At 59.1% G+C, this 23,297-nt stretch overlaps 2 protein-coding genes and 1 long non-coding RNA gene across 6 annotated transcripts; 1 reads left to right on the plus strand and 2 right to left on the minus strand.

Moving 5' to 3' along the window:
• Window positions 1-945: 945 nt before the first annotated feature.
• On the minus strand, window positions 946-8,524 carry TMPRSS4 (transmembrane serine protease 4). Of its 2 annotated transcripts, XM_065697358.1 has the most exons (13): window positions 8,354-8,524; window positions 4,961-4,991; window positions 4,767-4,880; window positions 4,510-4,662; window positions 4,286-4,415; window positions 3,153-3,254; window positions 3,008-3,048; window positions 2,329-2,491; window positions 1,991-2,157; window positions 1,712-1,807; window positions 1,480-1,619; window positions 1,213-1,362; window positions 946-1,038 (listed from the first exon to the last, which is right to left on the minus strand). In XM_065697358.1, exons 1-13 carry the CDS (start codon window positions 8,360-8,362, stop codon window positions 1,027-1,029), a joined length of 1,308 nt encoding a protein of 435 aa, XP_065553430.1. In that variant the 5' UTR covers window positions 8,363-8,524; the 3' UTR covers window positions 946-1,026. The 2 variants fall into 2 exon arrangements, with proteins under 2 accessions (XP_065553430.1, XP_065553431.1); XM_065697359.1 differs by lacking the exon at window positions 4,961-4,991 and having other exon boundaries at window positions 4,510-4,621; window positions 8,354-8,443.
• Window positions 3,949-23,295, plus strand: LOC136023172 (uncharacterized). 3 transcript variants are annotated; one of them, XR_010616507.1, is made up of 9 exons: window positions 3,949-3,996; window positions 5,906-6,017; window positions 7,215-7,722; window positions 9,293-9,537; window positions 10,733-10,921; window positions 12,531-12,647; window positions 12,890-15,137; window positions 15,253-18,401; window positions 19,389-23,295. It is a non-coding gene; the product is annotated as an uncharacterized LOC136023172 (long non-coding RNA). The 3 variants fall into 3 exon arrangements; XR_010616506.1 differs by having other exon boundaries at window positions 12,890-13,210; window positions 13,740-18,401; XR_010616505.1 differs by having other exon boundaries at window positions 12,890-18,401.
• On the minus strand, window positions 15,506-19,923 carry IL10RA (interleukin 10 receptor subunit alpha). The gene is made up of 7 exons (XM_065697357.1): window positions 19,777-19,923; window positions 18,814-18,934; window positions 18,520-18,698; window positions 18,077-18,243; window positions 17,636-17,786; window positions 17,396-17,520; window positions 15,506-17,277 (listed from the first exon to the last, which is right to left on the minus strand). Exons 1-7 carry the CDS (start codon window positions 19,838-19,840, stop codon window positions 16,303-16,305), a joined length of 1,782 nt encoding a protein of 593 aa, XP_065553429.1. The 5' UTR covers window positions 19,841-19,923; the 3' UTR covers window positions 15,506-16,302.
• Window positions 23,296-23,297: the final 2 nt, after the last annotated feature.

A 23,297-nucleotide genomic window follows, 5' to 3' on the forward strand; every position in this document is an offset into this window, starting at 1 on the left:
AGAGGGCCCTGCTGGAGGTGTGTGCTGCAACAGACACGTACGTGTATCAGCATATCTAAATCCATGTAGGGGATGCCTGTGAATAAAGACAGCGTGTGTATGACATGCTGTGTGGTGACAGCACATTTTTGCACTGTAGAGGTTTAGCTAGCTTTGCCTTGAATGAAATAAACTTTATGTTTAATAGAGAAACTAGAGGCTGGGTTGCTGGCTGTGTTTGGGCTCCCTCCGGGCACGCTGCATTGCAGGCCCTGCGCCGAGGCAGAACAGCAATGATTCCCTGTGTGCTGAGCACTGGCTGTGTTTAGAGGGTGCTTGGGGGTATTTCCCAGTGGAAAAGGCTCTGAGTGAGGCCATCTGGAAAGCAGGATCCCTCCTTCCCATGTTGCGTGGGAATGGTCCCTATTTCTAGTGGGGTTGGAGCTGTGCTAGAAAGAGTTGATTTAGAGGAATGCCTGCTGTCCATGCTTGTTTCCAGTAATTTAAACTGGCCCCATTCTGATCCGCCTGAGTGGCCGAGGTCCGTGTGCAGGCACAGGTTGTTCACAAGTCAGCAAATAAAACCCTGCCCGGCGCTGGGAAGGCAGCTCCTGCAGAGCGCTGGGTACTGTCAGAAACACCCTTGCCAGCAAGAGGGACAGAGCCTTCCGAGGCTGCGTGGAAAAAACAAACACTCTCTTTTAATGGGGTTATTCCATAGCACAAACATCATTTCTCTCTGTAGAACAGTAGGGAGCAAAGAGCGGCTTCGCCCTGCAGGAGCCTTCCTGCCACAGCAGGGTCAGCCCCGGGTAATAAATTAATCTTTCTGCGGAAGGAGCTTGAGCTGCTCACATTCCTCCACGGTATGAGCGGACGTCGCTCGCCCTTTGCCTCCTTGGCTGGCCCCTGCTGTGCTAAATCACAGCCTGGCAGTGAGGGCCTGGGAGGCACCGCTCACCTTTTGGTGCCGGAGCTGATGCAGCCAAGCATGTAGGGATGGGGAGGGAGGCGTGAGGGGAGGGGAAGGACCTGTCCCAGCAGGTCTCAGAGCTCCGACTGGAATGAGAGAGACAAGAAATGGTGAGATTTGAAAGGGCATCTGAAACCAGGAGCACAGAATCACCTCCTTAGGGAGCCGGCTCCGCTCCATGCAGAGCCCAAGGGTGCCCTTTCCCAGCACCCCCAAACCCCCTGTGCTAGAGCAGCCGCAGGCAGCAGCGCAGCACTGACCCTCCGCACGGTGTAGATCCAGTTGAGGTAGGCACGGACGCTGGTGTAGACGCCGGGCATGCTGGGGCTGCCACAGCCCTCGCCCCAGCTCACAATGCCCACCACTTGCCAGTGCTTGCCTGAGTAGAGCAGGGGCCCTCCACTGTCTCCCTGCAAAGGATAAACCATCAAAGCGAAGAGCCCCCATTCCCAGCACATTGGGTACCAGTGCTCATGGCTGCAGCTTTCCCAGCCCTGGAAGGAGCTATTTCCTCGATCGGAACCAACCTGGCACGTGTCCACCCCGCCTTGGGGCAGGCCAGCACACAGCATCTTCTCGGTGACCGCGCCATGGTAGGCAGCGACGTTGCAGCTCTCCTCATCAATGAGTTTCACCTCCGCCTGCTGCAGGACCTCAGACAGTTTGCCTGCACACAACGTGGGGCCTCAGAGGGGACCCTGGAGGGAGCCCACCGGCCCTCATCCTGCGAGTGGTGCTGGGGGGCACTGCCCCACTCACCGCGCTTCTGCGTGTAGCCCCAGCCTATCACCCACAGGGGTGTGCCTGGCACCAGCTCCTCGTCGAAATAGGGCAGGCAGATGGCCTTGCTGCTCTCTGGAATGGGGACAGGAAAGGCAGGAGGTGACTGAGGAGGGCTGTGGGGAAGCCAGGGCCATGCACCACTGGACACCCAGCTCCCTCCTCGTATGTGTCCCTCTGCACTGCTGCTTGATGCCCACTGAGCTCCTAGCCTGCTTGTGGGGCTCTTGCTCCGAGGAGGTACGTGCCATAACTCACCTGAGACGTGCAGGGGAGCCTGCAGCTTCACCAGAGCAATGTCATTGTCCTTGGGAGACGTGGGCATCTCCCCAGCCAGGAAGACCTTCTCCACAGCGAGGGTGCTGGTGCCTGAGAGGAGGTTGGAGCCGGCCTTCACACGCCAGCTCCGAACAATGGGGTTGTTCCTGTGCACACACATGTCTGTTATTGCTCCCCTCCTTCCCCCCACTGCAGGGACAGGCAGCAAAGCCTTGCCTCCACTGTGCCCTGCTCAGCATCATGGCACCAAGGGGCACAAAGCCATGTTAACTACAGGAACACACGGCTTAAACCCAGGCGTAGAGGAGCCGACTCACTTGAAGCAGTGCGCTGCCGTCAGGATCCAGCTGCGGTCGATGATGCTGCCCCCGCAGATGTGCTCCTTCTTGTACTGCAGGCTGACCTGCCACGGCCAAGCCTCGATGGTGGCTGCGCTCCCCCCCAGCACACGGGGAGTCCTTGTGCTCTCCCCACAGCCTTCTGCCGGGCGGCAGAGCAACAAGGCAACAGGTCAGCTGCAGCGGTGGGGAGGCGGAGAGCATTGCTCTGCCCTCCTCTGCCCTCAGGTAAGTGGGGACAGGGGCTCCTGGGGGCCTGGTGACACTGTCTGCCACCCCTTCGTGGGCCACTCGGCACACCCCCTTTTGTTCTCTGCCTGCACATCATCCCTGGGCTTGGTTCATCCATTCCTTGCCTTCTCCAGCCCACCGCGCAGATTAGTTTAATCAGGATAATTCAACAGCAAAAGTAAACCCATCCCAGCAGCTGGTTAAGCCTCTCTTAGGTCTTCCATGTCTGGGAGGTTTACATTGGCTTAGCAAGGGGGTTAGCAGTAATGAAATCCAACTTTTCTCATGCAAATCCTCAGTGTAGGAATCAGGGAGGGCCCGGGCTTGGGCCACAGCTGAGCTCTTGCAGCCGCAGCGCAGCACATGGGGACGTGCCGGAATGGGGAGGTGGAGAGGCACGAGGTGCAGACGGTGCCATGGTACTTACTGGAACAGAAGAGCGAAACGACCGCTCCGGAGAGGCATTTCCTGGGAGAGGGAGGAAAAGGGCCGGGGTCAGTGGAGGAGAGGCTCCGGCTGAGCAGCAGGACGAGGGGCCCCGTGCGCACCTCCTGCACAGCCGCACCACTCACCGGCCTGGCTCGGGCATCTGGAGGCTGCCGTTCCTCAGCACGACCTCGCGGGGAGGCAGGGGCTGCCCGGTGCCTGCTTCCACCGCTGTGAACGTGGGGTTGCTGAAAGACGCGGGGGGGCCGGGTGAGCCAGCGCAGCGGGTGCGTGGTCCCAGCACAGCACCAGTGTGCACTGCACGGGCACTGCTGCCTGAGCACCGCCGGGAGCAGGGACACCCAGCGGGTTGCGCTCACACTGAGCCAGAGGCGGCCTAACCCAACCTTCACAAATAGGTCCTGAATGTTTGCCTATGGCTCCAGCAAAGAGCTGGTGAGCGAGGGAGGAAGCAGGAGCGTAGGAAGGGAATGCAGACCCTGTGCCGGTGGGCAAAAGAAAGACTCATAGAAAATGGGGGTTCTGGGGACAGGGCCACAGGGATGCCAAAAGAGGCATCCCTGATGGGCCAGGGCAGGATGTGGAGACCTGGCACTGATATCAGGACCAGGGACAAGAGCGCACTGGAGGAGTCACAGAATGGTTTGGGTGGGAAGGGATCATCCAGTTCCAGCCCCCTGCCATGGATAGGGACACCTTCCGCTAGACCAGGAGTACCCAGGTCTCAGCTGTAACCAGCTTTAGGAGAATGCAGCGCTCCAAGCTCGCTGCTAGCTCAGGGCAGTGCAGGGGCAGATACAGGTGTGTTTACGGAGCTTAATTGCAAATACAAGGACCCAGCCCTGCCCTCCCACACCCTGGCCAAGTGCTGCTCTCATGGGGCTTTTAAAAGGGAGCGCAGGGCACTGTGTTTCTCCCCCCATCCCAGATGGGTTCTGTATGTACTGCAGGAGTGGCTGCTTTGGTGAGGTGAGTGCTTGCCATGGGTACCAGCAAGGAGGTGGCATGAGGAGTATGAAGAGGGCAGGGGATGAAGCAGCGATACTGGGAACAGTGCTATGTTTGTGTGGGAAGCTGCCAGGGGTTCTATCACGGAGACCAGCCAGCTCCGAGCACTCTGTGTGCTGCGGATGGGCTGAAACCATTAGTGCAGGGCTCTGAGTGCTTTATGAGTAAATAGAGCCTCACTCAAAAGGAGCTTTTATAGGAGAGGGATGGATAAAGCAGTGAGAGAGGTGTGGAGAAAGCAGCCATGTACCTCCTGTAGCCCATTTCCTCGCAGGCTGCTTTTGCCAGCATCGGGTTGAAGTGGTCATGGCAGATGCTGAACCAATCTCCGGTGTTCCTGTTAAGCACCTGCAGGATGGATCTGTCCTTGGAAACACGGGCTGGAGGCAGACACAAAGGCAGCTTTGTCACGGGTGACTCTGGCAGGCAGCAGCCATGCCCCTTTGGAGCCCAAGCAGGGTGTCCTGGACTCACCCCCGGCTAGTGGCCCCTCAGGGACCCACTGGGGACAGTTGGCCTCATCCTCGCCCTGCAGACAGTCCACCTGCCCATCACAGACCTGCTGCAGCGGCACCAGCTTCAGGGGCTGTTTGCAGAAGAAGTAGTGTTGGTCCAGGTAAACCTTGACTGCGAGAAAGGGGGGGTTCAACAAGAAGGTCCCAGCCAAGCCCTGGGTCCAGAGCTATGTTTGCTGTGCAGAAGGAGCAGGGAGAGGAGAGCAGGAGCCGTACCCAGGAACCCGACTGCAACCAGGCAGGCGAGGGTGAGCACCACTGCCAGGACCAGGATGCCGATGCGCTTGAAGGACTGCAGGGATGTGGAGGCTTTGCATCTCGGGTTGGGATCTGCAACACAAAGGAGCGTGGCCCTGCGTCGCCTGCCCCAGCCCGGCAGCACTCGTGCCCCCAGATCCCACAGGTATTACCTCTGCCACTGAGCCGCTCGGAGGCTAAATCCTGCAAACCAGAGGGGGAAAGCAGTTATCGAGCTAGAACTTCAGCAAGAAGCGGTTGGCAGATGGGCAGGGTCTGTAGGAGTGTGGCTAGCTGGTCCCATGGCAGTTCCCATGCCAAGTGCAGAGATAACAGGATCAGCCACCCCAGAGAAAGCGGAGGAGCAGCTAAGCAGGCACAGAGGCTGCTGTGTCTCTGGCTTGCTCAAGGTCCCTGGAGAGGATTAACAGGGGAAATGCCTCAACCTGCATTGGAGGTTGGTTTAGAGCTGCTGAAGATGGAGGTGGCAGCAGGGGGGTGGCATGTCCTGGTGCAACACTTGGCTCTGTTGCCACCCAGCATCACCAGCTGTGTTGCTCCTTTGAACACTATCTGTGCAATTCCAGTAACTGGTTATTAAAGTTATAGAATTACTGTCATTAATGCACCAGAGGCTTAAAAACTCATAGGTGTTATGAAAGCACTTTCTCACATGCCAAGAAGCTCCAAGTCAAAATAGAAGTGGTGGCACCCAGACATGTCACCGTGGGGGGTTATATCCTCTGACTGGCCCAGTGTGGGGTCAGAAATGGAGTGGCACAGCCCGAGTCCTCCCTGGCACGCTGCTGGAGAAACCAGCCTGGCCCATGGGAGGGCAGGCTGTGCTGCTGCTAGGACACGCAGCAAACACAGCCTGGGAGCAGTCAGCACCGGAGGAAGTGGTGAAAGAGGCATTGATCCCACTTGATCTCTTCAAAATCATTTTCTTGTAAGAGCTTCTCATATGGGAGATGCCCATCTGCGGTAGGAGAGGTCCCGGGAGCTGCACCGGCCAGCCGCTGCCTCTCATCCTCGGTGGGTTGGTGCTAGGCAAAGATGAGAGCCCCTTTGGGGAGTTGGAGGTGGACACTGTACGTTTCTGTTGCCCTGTTTTGCAGCTATGCTCATGCCACGCTGTTGAGCTGCTTCCTGACAGCCTGTGCTTTCCCCCTGAATGCCCTCCCAGCCCTGAGAGAACTCTTCTGCTCTGCTCTGGACCCTAGCACACAGGTAAGGAGCTGCTGCGCTTCGGGAGCACACACTTGTCTCTGGGCTGGAGCCGATTGTGTTTGTCGTCTCAAATGAGAGCAGTGGCCCCTGCGCCACTGCAGGGCTTCAAGGCTGGAGCTTTGAAGAACAGTGGTGCCATGAGACCAGGGATGCGGTCAGGCTCCAGCCCAGGGCAGGTGGGACGGAGTGATGGAGCCCTCCCTCTGGTCACTGTGTTTGGGCATGTTTAGCCGTGCACAAGGACTTTATTAGCGGGATTTTACAGGCAAGTGACTATTTGTGGGTTAACGTACAGAGATAGCTTGGATTTCATGTGCTGCTAGCCCAGCCATCGCTGCCTCTCCATCGCAGCTCCGCTGCACGGCTTGGGCTCCCAGTTTTGGCTGCTCCCCAGCCTGGGAACAAGAAGTGCAGGGGAGGACTGGATCCAGCCTGTGCTGACAGGGCTGTGGGCATGTGGCTGTGCCTCAGGATGGAGCCATCTGGCTCCTCAGGGGGTACCAGGGGCCTTGCTCTGAGCAGCCAGGCTCATCTCACACTGATGCTGAGCACGGGCAAGTCACGCCAAGCACCCAGCTCTGGATGCACACAGCCCCCCGGCTCCTCTTGGTCCCTGTGAGGGTGCTGCAGTGCTATCAGCGGTCCCAGCTGCTGGGATGCGGAGCCCAGCTCTGTGTAGGGAGCAGGAGGGCAGCGTGGGAAGGTGAGGGTGTCTCCTGGACCTCCCATCTCGCCTGCCCTTCCCAAGCTGCTTATCTGCAGCACCTGGTGCCCACAGGAGTTTTGTGACGTGGCTCAGCTTGCTCCCAAACACCACCTACGTCCTCCTGCGCATCCAGCCAGGGCACGTGGGGCTGCTCCTTCCTCGTGCTGACCTCTTGTGTCACCGTGAGCCTGGCCCATGGCATCCTAACGGTTCCTGTAGGAACGGTCCCAGGACCATGGCCGCGATGGCTCCTCCAGGCTCCGCAGCATGGCCGGGGCTGAGAGCCACTGCAGCGGCTCCGCTGCCCCTGCCTGCCCGCGAGCCGCCTGTGCTTGTGCCCGTCACATCACCGGGTATCAAGCTCCTTTCTTGTGTGGACACAGGTGGGAGGGATGATGCTGTGGTGCTGGCCACTTCCCACCTGGAAAAGTCATTGCCTGGTGTTGATCTGATTTCCTAATGCATTTTCTTCCATCCATGAACTTCCTCAGTTTCAAACAGATTTGCAGCTGCCCCAGGGGCTGCCTCTCCATCACTGCTTGCTTGCTCCTGAAACCACGCTACAGCAAGAGCTGCACTGGTTAGATTCCAAGGAGCGCAAGAGCTGTGCCAGCTCCTCGTGGAGTGGAAGCACATGATTTCCTGGAGAACTCGAGGCTGCCGTAACTAATTGAGCTCCCTTGCTGCATTCACGTTAATGCCTCTATGTCCAGTCTGCACTCCAGCTCTGCAAGCGCCATCCCATGAGCCAAGGTGAACTTCCGCACTCTCTTCTGAGGAAGCTTGGGTATCCAGGGGTGCAGGCGGGTTCTTGCTGCTTTTCCTTCACCCTGTGTGGCTGCAAGGGGCTGCGATGCACTGCATAGCTGCTCCTGAATGAGGTGGAATGTTCGATGCAAACCCCAGCTCCAAAGGCTGCAGGGTGCTCGGATCCAGGGCTAGCTCCTTGGCTGCAGGAGATTTAATCCACGTGTTCGTGTAGCCACTGATGCCATGCAGGTGAGTGAGTTCCCTACCCTGGAGGGATTGATGTCCTGATATGTTGCTGGTGGAGGGTTTTATGCTGCCCAGCGAGCTGGGCTGTACGTGCCTGCCGTCTGTTAAGGAAGGCTTTTCCTCCTAGGGAGGAACTGCATGCCAGGCTGGGGTTTGGTGGTACCGGCTTTGCTGGCTAAAGGCACTGCAAGAAGCCAAGCCAAGCATGTCCCTTGTGCTGAGCAGAGGGACTGGCAGTCCTGCGGTGCAAGCACTGGGGGACAGGGGACTGGGCTCCTTCGCTGGCATTGCCCAAGAACCAGCCCCTTCTCAGGGCAAGGAGGGGGATAACAAGATGCTTCCCAGTGTGGGAGAGGGCCAAGCAAGGCACAGAGAAATGTGGGAGTGAGAGCCAAGCGCCGCGTCCAACAGCCATGGTGCAGTGTTGAGGCACAGGTAGAATCAGTCCCTGTTGGGGTGCTGTGGGGGGCCGGGACCAGGGAGCAGCAGCTCTTTGGAACCTGGGCTGCCCCGTCACCAGTGAACTGCTGCGGGCAGACCCGGTCTGCGAGCGCAGGAGCCATGGGGAGCGCGGGACGCTGGGGCTGCCATGCAGGGAGGGGCAGAGCGGTGGCTGAAGCTGTTGGAAACTCACCATGTTCATCCAGCTCCGACGTGGTCTTCAGCCTGCGGAAACCCAGCCAATGTCCTCCAGCTGGGACGCGGGGAGGCTGCCGGTGCCCCGATGCCCAGGGAGCTGGGCCAGCGATGCTCCCACCGGCCCTGTGCCTGTGCTGCTCTGCCCACACTTTAACACTGGGGCAGGACCGCCCCAGCGCTCCTTAAAACCCACGGCAGGAGTTGTGAAACAGGAATTGTGATCGGTATGGTAATACAACACCAGTCTATCAGCAGCTCCCGCGCCTGCAGTAATCTCCTGAGCATCTGCCTCTGGAGGTGACTCACCTGCAGATCTGTCACAAAATAGCTTATCAGGAGTGAACTGACTGGATTTTTCCTGCTCTCCAGCTGATGATAAGAGGAACACGGCTGTCCCGCTCTCCATCCATCTCTTCCGCATCGCACTGGGCTGTTTTCAGACAGAGGTGTTAGCAGGTGGAGGAGGAAAGGAGTTTACGTGTGAGGTTACGGGGCCATTGTACCCTCTCAGGTCACTCAGTGTGCCTGTCCCCGTGCAGCCCTAGGCTGTGGCTGACACAGGCAGGCACCTCGGAAGGAAAGCGAGTGGGTGCCCATGCTCTGGATGAGCTCACTGGTGTTGCACAAGGCGTGGCTGGCAGGGCTGGGTGCGGAGAGGGGCTCTTACAGCCCCCAAGTTTCGGTGCTGTGCCCGTAGGCTGGTGCTGAGGCTGCTCATGGAGCTGCGCCACACTGGTGCAAAGCTGGGTTATGTGTCCAGGAACGATGGCTTGGGATGGGGAGCGGTTTGCTTACCCTGCTGCTGAGCAGGATGGGCTGTCAGGATTAGGTATCAGGAGCTGTGGTCAGCTGGCTGGAAAGGCTTGTGCAGGCCATGCAGGAGGTGGTGCAGGATGAACCAAGCAGCTCATTATCCTCTCCTTTTGTAATGAAGCTTTACCAGTGGTCAAGCAGAGCTGCTGCTGCCATGTGTGCGCACTGAGCCGGGGGTGAGACCGCGGAGCACCCCGACCTGCAGCTCCTCAGCTGGGGAGCTGTGCCATCGCTGTGCCATCGCTGTGCCATCGCTGTGCCATCGCTGTGCCAGCTCACCCCGCCGCAGCAGGGACCCTGGGGAGAGCAGGCAGAGCACCCCACGAGCCTGAGCAGGGATCCCGGCATCTGTGTGTGGCTCTGCAGGTAAGGACGCCCTCCCCACACTCACTGCAAGAGCAGCTCAACAGATGGGTGCTGCAGGCATCAGGCAGAGGCTCTGGCGTGAGCTCAGTCCCGTGCATCCAGCACCTCCTGTGTGGCCTGTGCCGTGCCACAAGGCATGGGCAGCCTTCCCAGAGCATGGCAGTGCCAGCCCCACACACCCCATGGCTTGGCCTCAATGCTGTGGAAGGGAGAGCAGCCCGGGAGCATCTCTGGGGTGGGAGCTGGCGCAGTGGGGAGCAGCTCTTCCTCCTTGGAGGTTAAGTGCGGGTTTTGAGGAAGCAGCTCTGTTTTCAGGGGTTGTGTCACGGCTCCGTGTGCCTTCGGGGCTTTGCTTCCTGGAGTGCGGCTGCATTTCCAGCCCATTGCCCTTCCCTGGCCTCTTGCACCCAGAACCCCAGCATGACGCAGGCTTCCGAGCACCTGGGCTCTGACTGGGGTCAGGCAGAGGGCAGGCAGGGCTGGCCCAGGGGTACGCAGAGTGCATCATCCGCTCTGCATCCCGGCCAGCATCCGCACGGGTCCCAGGCATCACCCCTGGGTCTCAATGCTGAGATGCTCCCGCTGGGAGGGAGGGGGCTGTACAGGAGCTTGGCTTTGCTATGGTGTAGTTGGAGCCTGTGAACAAAGGTGGGAGGGATTTTGCCCCTGGCTGCCCCGTTTCCAAGCTGTTAATGCTTGTCCCTGTTTGTTACCTTCTACCTGCAGCTGCTGGAGACAGTTTCGCCCTCTTCCTGCAGGCAGGCAGTGATTGCCACCTAACCCTGTGGTTGGCAAGAAGATGATTGAATAGACCCATAAGTGCATCACACTGTGACTGGGGGCAGCTGGTGGGGGGTGCCCTGTCACCCTGGGTCCTGCCCTCACCCTGCACAGGGGCATAACCTTTGCAGGCATCCCTGAACGCCCAAGGCCAGGGCTTTGTGTGGAACCTGCTCCCCTCCTGCTTGCTGTTCTTCACCAGGAGGTGGCAGCTGGGGGATGCAGCCACTTGGACACCCCTGTGTCCATCCCTTGGGCCCCAGCACTACCCTCTGCCAGGGTGCCTGTCCCTGCCAGCAGCAGGAGGGCATCGTGCCTACCCCAAGCATGTGGGGAGCGGGGCTGGGGCACAGGCAATGTGCATCCATCGCGTGAGGAGCGATGTCTGCTCGAGCTCCTCGGCTTTCTCCCCTAGGAACCAGTTGAACCAGCGGGCGAGGAGCGGTGCCCAGCCTCGCTGCAGTGCAGGGGCTGGAGCGGCTGTGTCACCGGGAGAGGAGGGGACAGGCAGGACGTGCCAGGCTCCAGAGGCTCCCAGCCTGGACAAGCCGTGAGCAGCTCCTGTGGCACAGCACCGGGTGCCAGGAGATGGACCAGCAGGCGGGTGAGTACGTGGCCTATTCCGCCCTTACGGAGCAGAGGTGGGGATGGTTTGTGGCACAGCAGCGGCTTGGTAACCTGCTCCTCTCTGCTGTGGGCAAGGGCTTGACTGCTGGTGTGGCTCTGAATCCAGCAGGGCTGCTTGGAGGCATCTTGGGATGTGAGGACGTCTGCTCCTGAGGGTTTCGGGGCAGGGGCTGCTTCCCACACATGGCATGGGGCAGGGGCTGGGCATGAAGCCATCATGCTCCCACCAGCGGTAGGTGTGGGGAGAGGGCAGTTTCGGCAGCGGGGTGATTCAGGGAGGCTCTTGCATCACGCTCCTCCTGCCCCAGCTCCTCTGTGTGAGTCACTGCTGCAGCAGACTCCTGACCTCACCCCTGCCATCCCATTATGGGATGCGAGGTCCCTGGGGTCCCAGCTCACCCCTGGCCCGGCAGCAGCAGGGTGCATTGGTTGCCCACCTCTCCTGCCCCCTGAGCCCGGCCCCTAGAGCCCAGCAGAAGGGAAGGGCAGGCTGGTCCTGCTTGTCTGCAGTGCTTGGGAGCTGGTGTTGCGATGCTCTGCGGCTCCCGGGTGCTTGCCAGATCCTATCAGGTAGAGCAAGTGCTGCGGGTTACGGGACGCCCTGGCTCACTCTGTAAACACTGTGACCACAGGGGAAATGTTCTCACTGCACCGGCATCTGGCTAAATTTAGCTGCTGTGAGGTCATCCTCACTCCTGGTGCTGCAGGCACAGCACCCTGTGTGCTTGCTCCTGTGCGGGCTCTGGGGCAGTGGCCAAACCTTGCAGCCCCCGAGCGGTGCCCATCACCAGCCCTGCCTGTGTCCTGCTGATGGGCCCCACTGGGACTGACTGGGCAGCTTCTTGGCCAGGGATGCTGGGGTGAAAGGGGCTGTACTCCTGTGAGATGTGCTCACACTGGAGCCTGCTGTGACAGTGGAGAAGGGTCTAGGGTGGTATTTGGGATACACAGGGGTTTGAGTAAGCAGGAGCTGATAGCAGCGAGAGAGAGGTGTGATTAGCACCCTGATGCTGTAGGTTAGACAAGATTTGCTCTGTGCAGCATGCAGCCTATTGTCAGCAGAGAAATGGATGCCCACCAGCGGTGTTGTGCCTGGGTGCCTTGCTGTCCCTTTGACAGTGATGGAGAGTTGGCTGTGGATGCAGTGTGGATGGGAGGGATGCGGGAGGTCCTGCACAGCGCCATCATCCTCCGGTCCCAGCCCCGCGCCGGCAGCAGAGGCTGCTCGCCCTGACAAACACATCCTCTAGAGGGAACTGCCTGTCCAGAAATGGGTCTGTGCAGCTGCACAGGGACACTGCCGGCGCCGACCAGCGTATGGCAGTGCATGGCTGCGGGAGCACTGGGACAGCCCCGGTGCCGCTGCTGTGCCAGCAGCTCCAAGGAGGTGCTTCCCCCCAGGAGGGCGTGTGTGGGACCAGGAGTGGGGCTGCAGGCATCGCCAGGGTGGGCAGCTCCTGCTCCCAGCACAGTGGGATGGGTTTGAGCACGGCTCCTGGCAGTGGAGCACGGTCCCTTCAGTTCGGATGTTCAGGGCCCCCAGTTTCCCGGGGGCATTTGTCTGCAGAGCCCCTTTTCCCTTACAGGGCAAGAGCCCACGAAGGTGCTCGCAGTGATCTTGGCTGTCGGGCTGGCCTTGCTGATCTTGATGGGCTTTGGCTACATCTTCATCCGGTGGTACCAGAGGGGCCAGTGCTGGTGCCGTGAGTATGGGCAGTGTGGGCCTGGGATGTGGGGAGCACCCCTGACATTGGCTGGTCCCTGGGGAAGCCCACATGCAGGGTGCCTCTGGGGCAAGCGGGGGGCTGGGGAGGGGCCGCACAGTGATGTCCTGGTGCTGCCGGCTACCCTGGCTACCCTAGGGACTGTCCTACCCTTCCCCATCCCGTTGCACAGACCCGTGGCAAAGCAAAGGCTCTGACACTTCTCCTCCTCATCTCCCCAGGGCCTGACTTCGTTTTCAACCTCTACCACACCTGGTGAGTGAAGCCATGCGGGGCCTTGGGGCAGGCTGGGTGCTCCCTTTGCATGGTGCTGAGGTGTCTCAAGCCCTTGCTGGTCCCAGCCGCGCTGAGCTCTGCCTTGGGGCACATGCCCTGGGCAGCCCTGGCTGCAGGGCAGGCTGGCATCTCTGCCTTCCCTGCAGTGGGGCAGTGGCGGTGGAGCTGCTGCCACCATTCAGCATCAGCGGCTCGCTGAGCGAGGCAGGCAGCAGCTACGCGCCTTTCCACAACCAGGGACCATGAGCAGGAGCCGGGATGCGCAGGTAGGATGTTCCCTGCTCCTCCCTGCCTCGTGGTGGTGAGGGGGTCCCTGGAGTCATGTGCCTGGGAGAAGCCAGTATCTGGGCTGGCTGGAGCAGTGGGTCTGCCCAGAGCACCCGTGCCTCCTCGGAGCTCTCGGTCATCACAGCTTTCCCTGGGATAATCCCAAGGCTTTTCCTGTGAAAGTCCTCTTCACGCCTGTGGGGCATCAGGGGCTTTCCCTGGGCTCTGGTTTTGTGTGGGTGTCCCAGTGCAGGCTTTGGTTTGCATTTCCTTCCCCATGCCCCCTGTCCTCAGCCTGGGATGGGGCACATGGCTGGGAGCGATGGCTGCGTGCTCACTGTGCAGCTTCCCCATGCTGCCTCACAGGCACCTCCCAGCACCCACAGAAAGAGCAACCAAACCCAGCCACAGGGGAATTCCTGTGTTCTTTCTTCTTTAAAACACAGCCCCTCAATGTGCTGGGTTTCCACCAAAACCAGCGGTGCAGTTTCTGTGTTTTACAAGAGCTTCTCCATCTGCTCCCCACAGCTGCATCCCCCTTTTGGCCCTCCTTGGGCATGGGAAGGTGCCCAGGGCCGGCTGCCATCCCCATGCACTGCCACAGCCTCCCCTTGCTTGGGCTGGAGGAAGAGGGAGCTACCTTATCCCAGGTTTCCTCAGTGTGCATCCCATGGCCCAGAGACACCCCATCCCTCAGGACCAGCTGGCCCCATGCCCAGGAGACCTTGGGCCAAGGCCGATGGTGAGCAGGGCAGTGTGAGATTTGGGGAACCAGCTAAAAAGGGTGGTAATGGGCCACAGAACTGGACGGCTGCTTTTGTGCAATAGAGGAAAATCTCATAAGGAAATGAGACTGCTTCAGGCTTCCCTCCCCCGTGAAATATTGGTACCAGCGTGGAAATTTGCTTCCTGCACTGACAGTGCAAACACCTCAGAAAGGCCCTGTGTGCTGACAAGGAACAGCGGCTTTAGGGCTGTTTCTTCATGAACTGCTTTCTCAGAAGGAAAATGAAGAGAAACCTGGGAGACAGCATTGCTGCGTGTAGAGAAACGGGTGAGGATGGAGCAGAGCGCCCCATCCTGCATCCTGGTAGGCAAGGGAGCACGAGCTCCCTCCCTTCTCCTTCCCATGCCCACTGTGCTGCTCCCCGCGGGGTCTGTGCAGTGCTGGGGGGGGAAAGGTGCTGGGGCAGTGCTGGGACAGCCACAGTGGGGTGCTCCCCATTGCGCAGAGAGCTGCTTGCAGGAGGAGTCAGAGCTGAGCATCCTCCTGCGTCAGGCTGGAAAATGTGAGCTGTGGGACTTCCAGGGAACCGGAGGCACCGTCTGTGCTCCCGCCTGTCGGAGCCCAAGTGCTGCTCTGTGGTTTTTGGGCAAACTCATCCGGGTTCCATTGAAGCATCGCCTCTCGCTGCCCCTGGAAGCCGTTGGCTGGAGTCTTGCATGGTGAGCAGGAGCCGGCAGCAGCCAGCACTGCTCAGGATGCGGATGCAGGCTGATGTCAGGAGCGTTTGAAATGAAAACAGAAGCTGTGCTGCCTTTTGGTGACCCCCATTTCCAGAGGAAGTCGAAACAGAGAAAGTGAAAAGGAAACATGCAGGGGCAGAAGAGATGGGGGCAACAGGAGGGCAGAGGATGCCCTGCCTGGCACTGGTGGTGCTGCTGCTGTGGGCACCCACGGCCTTTTGCATGACGCTGGCAGCGTGTCTCAACTGCGAGCAGTGCTACGTCAGATGCAACAGCAGGAAGTGGCAATGCATCAGCCACCCTCCTGACGGCAGTGATTCATGTGTTCACCTGACGAAAGTATTCCCCGAGCTGGGTTTCCAGCAGCACTTTAATGGGACTATCCCACCGTGGAGGTTCTTGGAAACCAAGTGACTTTAGGAAAAGCTCTCCAGTGACTACAGTCAAACGTAGCCCACGGTAAGTCCTTCCCATCTCATGCTCGTTTCCATTCGGACAGAAACTATTCCCCCCATCCCCTTGTTCTGACTGGTTCTGCTCTGCTCCTCTTCTTCCCTGGTGTGCGGTCCCCAAGCTGCTGCCCCATGGGACGTGCTGCATCACCACAAGCTGCCCCGGTCCCTTCCCTGCTGCTCCTTTGGTGCCTGTTCCCACCACACAACTCTCGCCTCTGACATCTATCCCAGTCCTTAGATGAGAGTGAAGTTGTGATGTGCAAACGCTCTTCCCCATGTGAGCCCTTTGCTGTGGGGGAAAGCCCATATATGGAAACAGCGAACACAGCTTGACCTTGGGGGAGGATGCACAGATGAATAGACAAAATAGCCTTGGATGGACCACATCCTTTCTGTATTTACAAATTAAATAGAATAAATAATGTCTGTACGCAATAGTGGCAGAACATGGACCATAGTGTGGGCAGGGCTGCCCTGGCTCATGCTGGGCTCATAGGGTGGCTGCTGCACACATCCTGCACCCTGTTGGAGGTAGCCAGCGCCCGGGTCTCTGTCATAGGGGCTGGATGCTGAAACGTCTCTGTAGGGTCAGGAAAATCCCTGTCTCCCTCCAAGTGAGGCCAGCCAGGGCAGGAGCTCCGTGCTGCCTGCAACAGGATGACAGGATGCCTGACGTCAGGCTGCTGCTGGTGTCTGTTGTGAAAGGTTTGGACAGCATCAGCACTGCGGATGTCAGATGGAGGAGCCCAGCACTTGCCTCTGAAAGGGGGAAGGGGAGAGAGAAAACACAGGCTCTGGAGGATGCCCTGAGGCCACATGCCCTGCGCTGGGCAGAGGAGGCAGGAATTGCCCCTTGGGAACATCCTGGTGTGTATCCTTGGGCTTGGTGGCTGGAGGAGGCAGGGATGATCCCTTCCAGCATAGCCTGTCCCTGTGTCTCCTTAGCTTTGTACCAGACGGAAGGTGCAGGATGGCTGGGGGCTGGCCACAGCAGTGCCAGGGCCAAAACAGCCCCAGAAGTCATTAGACTGATGCTTCCCCAGTGAGTCTTCACCAGGGCACCGCTCAGTTTGATGCGCTGGCATCCAGGGGTTGGCGGTAGCTTATCAGAGTGTCTGCTCCCGTGGGCAGTGGCTAGAAGAGGTAGTTGGGTCAGCATGTGGGGATGCTCACAGGCAGCTGTCCTTGCTGTCCCCACTGAGCAGGCTCAAGGGGTTTATTTGCAGCATGAGCCACTTGTTGGTGCTGAGGCTGGAGGCGAGGGGCAGTGTCCCCATGAGGTCAGTGTTGAAGATGCTCAGGTCAAAGGGAGCTTTCAGCAGCTCAGGGTGGGCTCTGCAGGCCAGGGGAGTACCTGGACCCCCATAGCTCAGCAGACTGGGGGCTTGGGGCTCTGCCTGGCTGGAAATATCCCAGACAGTGGGCTCCTGAGTCACTCTCCATGGAGCAAGGTCCTGTGTGTGGCTGTGGGGATGCTCAGGAGCGGACTGCTTCAAATACCCTTTGACCACAGCCAGCTCGGAGCACTCTGTATCCAGCACAATGTCAGTGCTGCCCGTGTCCTGCGGCGATGCTGCACAGACTGAGAAGGGCATCCCCTTGGCTGGGTCCTGCCTTGGCTCCACTGTGCCCTTGGACTGCTGCAGGTACCCATGGAACTCCACTTCTTGCTGGCTGGTGTCAGGGGGGATGCTGAGCTCTCCGTTGCAGGGCTGCCTGTCCTCCGTCGGGATGGTGTTCCCAGAGGAGCATCTGGGGCGAGGGCAGGAGCTCTCCAAGCCCACGCCACTGTCATCACCAATGGGAACCTGCCTCTTGTATCCCTGGGGCTCGGTGCCTGAGGAGCAGCTCAGCTCCAAGGAGCAGGTGCGCAGGCAAATGCCGCTGTCGGTGCTGGTGCCGCTGCAGTCTCTGCTCCCCATGGTCCCCGGCCCCAGCAGGCACACCTTGTCCTCAGGCCATGCTGGGAGCCTCCAGCCCTTCTCCATGGGCAGCTGGGCTGGGCTGGTGCTGCTGATGGGGACACTGCTCTCACGGGGCTCCTTCTGGCACAGGAATAGCTGCTGGACGGGGTCTGCATCGGGGCTGCTCGAGGACGAGGGCTCCTGCTCTGCCCAGAGCGAGCTCTGCTTTATGAAAGACTTCTGGGAGGGAAAGCAAAGAGGGGTGTGAGCCATGCTGCACCCCTGCCTCTCCCAAGAGCTCCCCAAGCCTGCACCCTCGCACCAGCGGCAAAAGGTGCCATGCCTCAGCCTCCCTTACCAGGACGGACGGCGGCCTCATGGGTCTCTTTATGTAGATGCACACCAGCAGAGCCCCCAGGAGCCCCAAGAGCAAAAAGGTGATGAAGGAGGAGCTGATGGCGCTCAGGACAAGCTCTTCGCTCCCTGCAAGAGAGGACACGGCAGAGTCTTCAGTGCATACAGCACGCGGGCCAGGAGGCTGAGGACGATCCACGTCCCATGCACGAGGGCCCCCCTTCCCTGGCTCCCCAGCACTCACTGTCCCTGTGGCCGATGGTGACGCACTGCTCGTCGGTGCGCGCGGTGCCGCTGTGCCGGCTGGCCACGCTGGGCTCCACACTGATGCAGTACTCTGTGTCCCAGAAGAGGTTGCTGATGTTGAACTCCGGGGAGGTCTCCATCACTTTGTACTGCAATGACCAGAGTATGGGCTGGTACCTGAGAGCCCCTGGATCCTGCAGGAGTGCTGGCTTTGTGTGTTCCTCCCTCCTCCCCTTTTCCCTTGGGGTGCTACCAGCTAGACCCAAACTCCCAGTGAGAAGTGGGGAGCCTACTGCAATAAGTTGTGCAGAGAAATCTTTGCCATGTTGTGGCAAAGCCCTATAGTTCTACAGAAGCCTGTACTTCAGAACATGATTTCAACTTGAGCAGTGCTGCATGTGGCAGATGGGGACAGCACAGGACCAGCAGCTCATCTCACCGTCCGATTGTCCTGCGCCCTCCTGATGTACACCCGGTATCGCCTCGCGTGCTTCTGGATGTCATCGTACTTCACGGTGAGGTTCCCCGTCCGGAGCAGGAGCTGCAGCTGCACGTGGATGGTGTTGCCCGTCACAGAGAGGCTCTGGCCTGACAGGCGCAGACTGGCTGGAAACGGGTCAGTTGGAAGAGCACATCAGGGCTTTGTGCTGTTTGCAGCTCTAAAAGCCTTTGCAGCAGCAGATTGAGCTGTGACTGTTTCCTACAGCCAGTGCTGGATGTCCATGCTCTGTCTCATCCCATCCCACAGCCCGGCTGCCCTCCAGGTAGGTATGAAAAGAGAGAAATCCCTGCTCCCGAAGTTCTTCCCGAGCAGCTTGGCACCCGGACCTCTGCCATGCTCGCAGCCCCTGGCCATAGAGTGGAGGCAGACACCCAACCTACCTTCTTGCGGGGAGAAAGAGTTGGTCCTTTGCCACGGGGATGTGTGGTTTCCAGCCACAGCCCTGACCCGTGCGTAGTAGCGGCGAGCAGAGTCCAGGGTGTAGTACGTGAGGTCACAGGAGTGCCCTGGGATCCTCATGCAGTTCGGGATGGCCGTCCAGGATTGATTCGTGCCATAGCTGCAGGGAGAAGCACCTGGGTGAGAGCAGTGCGGGCAGGACTCTGCTGTCACGGCTGCCAGTATCCGATCCCAGGCAGCGGCTGAGCCCCCTTGCCCCCCATCCCTGTACTCACACTTTGTGCTCCACTTCGTAGAGGACGCTGCTGGGGGGGTTGCGGCCCGGCTCCCACCGCAGCAGATGATGGCCTATCTCCGCAGCAAAGCACACCCGTGTTGGCCTCGCCAGCCTCTCACCTGTGGGACAGGAGGGCATTAGGTGATGCTGCACGGTTCCCACCCCACTGGCACCCGCAGGAGCTGGGCAGAGCTCCTTGGCATTGCCTGGAGCTTGACCCCTGTGTTCGGCAGTGACCAGCCACCTATACCAGAAGCACAAGGGTTTCCTGTCCCACTTCCAAGTTTCAGTGTGTGCTCAGCCCCATCTCTCCCTTCCTCTCTTCTGGGGAGAGCCCAATCAAGAGGATCTGGGTGCTTTTCTGGTCTAAGAGCCGAGCCTGCTCTATTTGCATCCCTGACCACCCTGCCATCTGCTAGCAGCTCGCTCTGGATTCAGCTTTCTTGTTTTGCTTCTCTGCTCTCTGACAGAAATAGACGTTTTCACACCTCCTGCCTCAATTTTGGTATTGTCGCCTCGCAGCAGAGCATTGCTAGATAACATCTGTCCCTCTCTTTATGCTTGTTTCCTCAGCAGCGGCTGTCTGCTCCTGTCTCAAGCCTGCCTGGGGAGGATGGCTGTCAGCAGAGCATCTCACTAGCCGCCTGTGTTCACTTCAATACAAGGCGCCGTGGCCACACTGGTGGGGATAAGCAAGGCTGATGCCTCAGAACTTCACTCACAGTAATTCTAACTGCCCAAACAGCGTAAGCAAGTGGTGAGCAGGGAGCCCTGCCTGTGGGCACCACCAGCCTGTGCTGCCCAGCCAGCAACGGTCTCCGAGCAGCCCCACTCACCGCCTGCCTGCGAGCCTTCCCCCATCCCAGTCCCCATCCCGTGCTGGGATGCCGGGAGCGGAGCAACCTGCCGGGACCACGGGGCTCAGACGCGGCGCGCCGAGAGCTGTGGGCGAGAGACTCACCGAGTGCCGGCGGGGCGAGGAGCAGCGCTGTGCACAGCGCCAGGGCTGCGCCGAGGGGGTCCATGCCGGCTCAGCATCCTCCGTGCGCGCTGCGCTGGGTGAGCGGGTGCTGAGCGCTGCCCCGCGCGGGGTACGCTTGTTTTTCCCCTGGAGGCTGGCTCAGTGACGTCTCGGAGGCGTCAGCGCAGCGGGAGGAAAGGAGCTGCGCAGCGAGTTCCACTTCTCTTCGCTGTCCTCCCACTCACCGCAGCTAATCTGGGCCCAGGCTGGGCATTTCCTAAGAGCAGCCTTAAAGGAAAAGTTTTGGGGGCTTTTCTCTCACTGCTGAGAAAAGGCAAATAGGAGTAAGCCATGTGCCTGCCTCTGCCGGCTTCGTTGTCCAGTGAGCAGTTAAAAGCACAGCACACGGGTGAGCTTAGCACTTAGGGCGACCTATGACAGCGTGCTGAGCACAGCAGTGTCACCTGGGACCAATGTCCTGTGCCTGAAGTCAGCCAGGTCATAGCCAGCCCTGGAGCCCCAGGGCACTGGAATCCCCTTTCCTGCTTTCCCTTCCTTTGGGCTCAGATCATCTCCTCCTGCTTCAGTCTGCAAAGAGGGGCTGTAAACTGTCCTCAGGTCAGCCAGACCTGGGTCCTGGTACAGCAGTGATGCACACTACTGCAGGGATCCAGCCCCGCGGTGATGTCCTCCCCCTCTGGTGATGCTGGCCTCAGGTTCTAGGACCTGAATTGCCATCAATCAGACTGGGAGTCCTCTGGTTTGCCTTCTGGCAGTCTGAATTACAACACAGGGCTTGAGGGCTTTCCTAGGGGCTGTGCAAACGCAGGGGCCCTCATGTGATAAAGACCAATTTGTCTCAAAAAGAGGAATTTCCCACTGGGGAGTTAGGGGGAAGGACACAGATAAGAAGAGCAAGAGAAACTGAGAGTGCGCCCGACAGCCTCAGAAAGCTGCAGAACAGTGCCTGTCTTGGCAGGCACAGAGGCACAGGAGCTTGGGTCCCAATGTGCAGCAGAGGGGATTCAAGGAGCCATCTGAAATGCCTCAAGTGGGAGATTTCTGGTTTGGTTTTCTCCTGGCCCCTGACTCATCCTCCCTGCTCAAGCCCAGGGGCTTCCATGAACTTGCAGCCTCGTTAGAGCACCAGCAAAGCTGTCAGGATGGGTCCAGTGGTGCCACTGGGCAGCAGGCTGTCAGGCATGGGGGGGTGGCACGGCTGGCTCTTGTGGCATCCATGGGCAAGCAGGCTTCAGCTCCGCTCTGCTGGGGCTATGGGGAATGAGGGCATGTGGTGGTGGTGCTGGATGCTTGGCACAGGAAGAGGCTCTCCCCTGGCAATTCCTCTGCTGAGCACCAGCCATTGGGATGGGCAGGGAGGACCGCTCCAGCAGCAGATCCCTCCCTGGTTTCACCCTGACTTGGCTTTATTCCTCCCTCTTTGGGAGCGATCTGACGTGCTGTCACTCTTCTATCAGTTTGTGAGTCAGCTCTGGCAACCTCTGAACTTCGGAGTTCTGAAGTGAAGCACAACCCATCCCACACAAAACCACAGCTCATCTTCTGTGTAAGGACGCCGAAATTAAAAGCAACGGGACCAAAAATGAGGAAGGAGGGAGCCTTGTGGAAAGACACGGTGGGGCTGGTGCTGTGGGTGAGCGGTGCAGAGGCTGGGGAGGAATGGTTGGCAATTTAGAGGAAAATGAAACAGGCTGAGGAGAAATGACAGTTCTGCTGAACGCTGGGATCGTGAGCAGCACAGCCACCCGTGATGCTTGTACTGCAGGGAGCAGCTGGCGTTGGACACGGCAGCGCCTGCCTGCTCCATGGCTCATGGCTTCCCAGCATCCCTGTCTTGTCACTGCTTTCCCCTCATCCTCCATGAAATGCACTTAGCATCCTTGAGGCTGCAGGATGGTGCTACCTTTGCTGCCACCAGCTCCTCTAAGAGGGACTACAGTGAAAACAGGGCAGAGCCATCTTCCCAACCAGAGGCAGGTAAGCACAGCATCCCCTGCCCGGCATGCAGCCGCGTCCTGTGCAGTCCTTGCAGCCCCAGCACAAGCAGAGGACCTGGTGATACACACAGACATCAGGCGTTGCTGACCACCTAAAGCACCTCAAAGCATCACGAAGAAGAGCAGCCCTGTGTGTCAGCAGGAGAGGTTTTGAGTTCGTGGATCAACAGCCCTAGAGAAAGCTGCCAAGTTTCCTTTTCATCTTAACAATAACTGACTAATCTGTGAATAGGAATACCTGTGTTTTTAGTAACCTGGAAATCACCTCAGTCCAGCAGCACGGCAGGTCTTTCACCAGAGCCTCTGCAGCTCCACTCTGGCACAGCAAGGGCTGGGGGCTGCAGCAGCCCCACTATGCCTGGGTACCTGCTTAGCCAAGGGGCTGCCCAGGTCCATGGGGCAGGGTATGGAGCTGGAGAGCTGCTTCCACACGGGCACATCCCTGCTGCAGGACAAAGCGCTTTGCCTGGAAGAGCAGAGTTATCCTCTCACCATTCCCTCATGCCTGGAGGTCAGAGCAGAGTGTGGAAGAGCTGCTGGGTTCCCCAGGCTGTGTGTGCTATTAGCACCTCGTTTGGCTAGCTGGGAGGGCAGGAGGGTGCAGCAGGGCTCCGAGTGGTTACCAGCAAGCAGGTTTGCATGCGGGAGGTGTTGTGCGCAATGTGACATTTAACATCAGGTTGCTGGGGTCAAGCCCAGATGCAGGGTTCTCTGTAACTCACTTTCCGTAGGTGGTTTGCAGAAACACCAACAAGCAAATCATTCCTGGAGCTGCCACTTGGACCTGCTCTCTGAGAACCCCGCTTCAGAAGAGGACGTGCCAGCTAGCACAGGCACGCAGGCAAGGCCAGCGCAGGGCAACCCCAGCCAAAACCCTCTTGTGAGCCCTTGCATCCCAGTGGGACAGAGCCCTCTAAATGTTCTTAGTCCTGTGTGTGAAAACTAGAGGTGAAGGGCATGAACTGACCCCTCTGGGAAGGATTGGGATGGAGAATCCTGAGGCAGTGGAATCCATCCTGGGCTTTTCAGCCTTGAAATCAAGGGGGCTTTGAGCAAGATTCCTTCAAGTTCGGACGGCCCTGCTGCCTCCTGCCCTTCCGATGAGCAGGTGTGGGTGGGGAGCAGATGAATAAGGGACTTATGCTATGATTAATGCCAACAGAAATGTGCCTGGAAAACAGTGTCAGGATGGGGCTCACAGGAGGCATCACGCTACCAAACAGAGCCTCCTGAAACCAGGCCATTGGAGAGGATTCCTTCCTCCTTGCCGAGCCACACGAGGACATTCTGGACTTCTCAGTCACCTGGGGTTCACAGGATGGTTTAGCTGGGTTGGACATGGCTGCGCATCCCTTCCTCTCCCTCGGATGGAGCAGGAGAGGTGCCGAGTGGGCACACAGAGGAGAAGGAGAGCCTCTAGAGTAGTGAAGGGACCCCCGTGCCCAGGATGCTGCTCATCCCCAGGGCCAGCCCTCCTCTGCTCCCATAGCCGAGGCCCCTGCT

Source organism: Lathamus discolor, chromosome 17, assembly GCF_037157495.1.
Source record: "Lathamus discolor isolate bLatDis1 chromosome 17, bLatDis1.hap1, whole genome shotgun sequence".
NCBI classification, from domain to species: domain Eukaryota; kingdom Metazoa; phylum Chordata; class Aves; order Psittaciformes; family Psittacidae; genus Lathamus; species Lathamus discolor.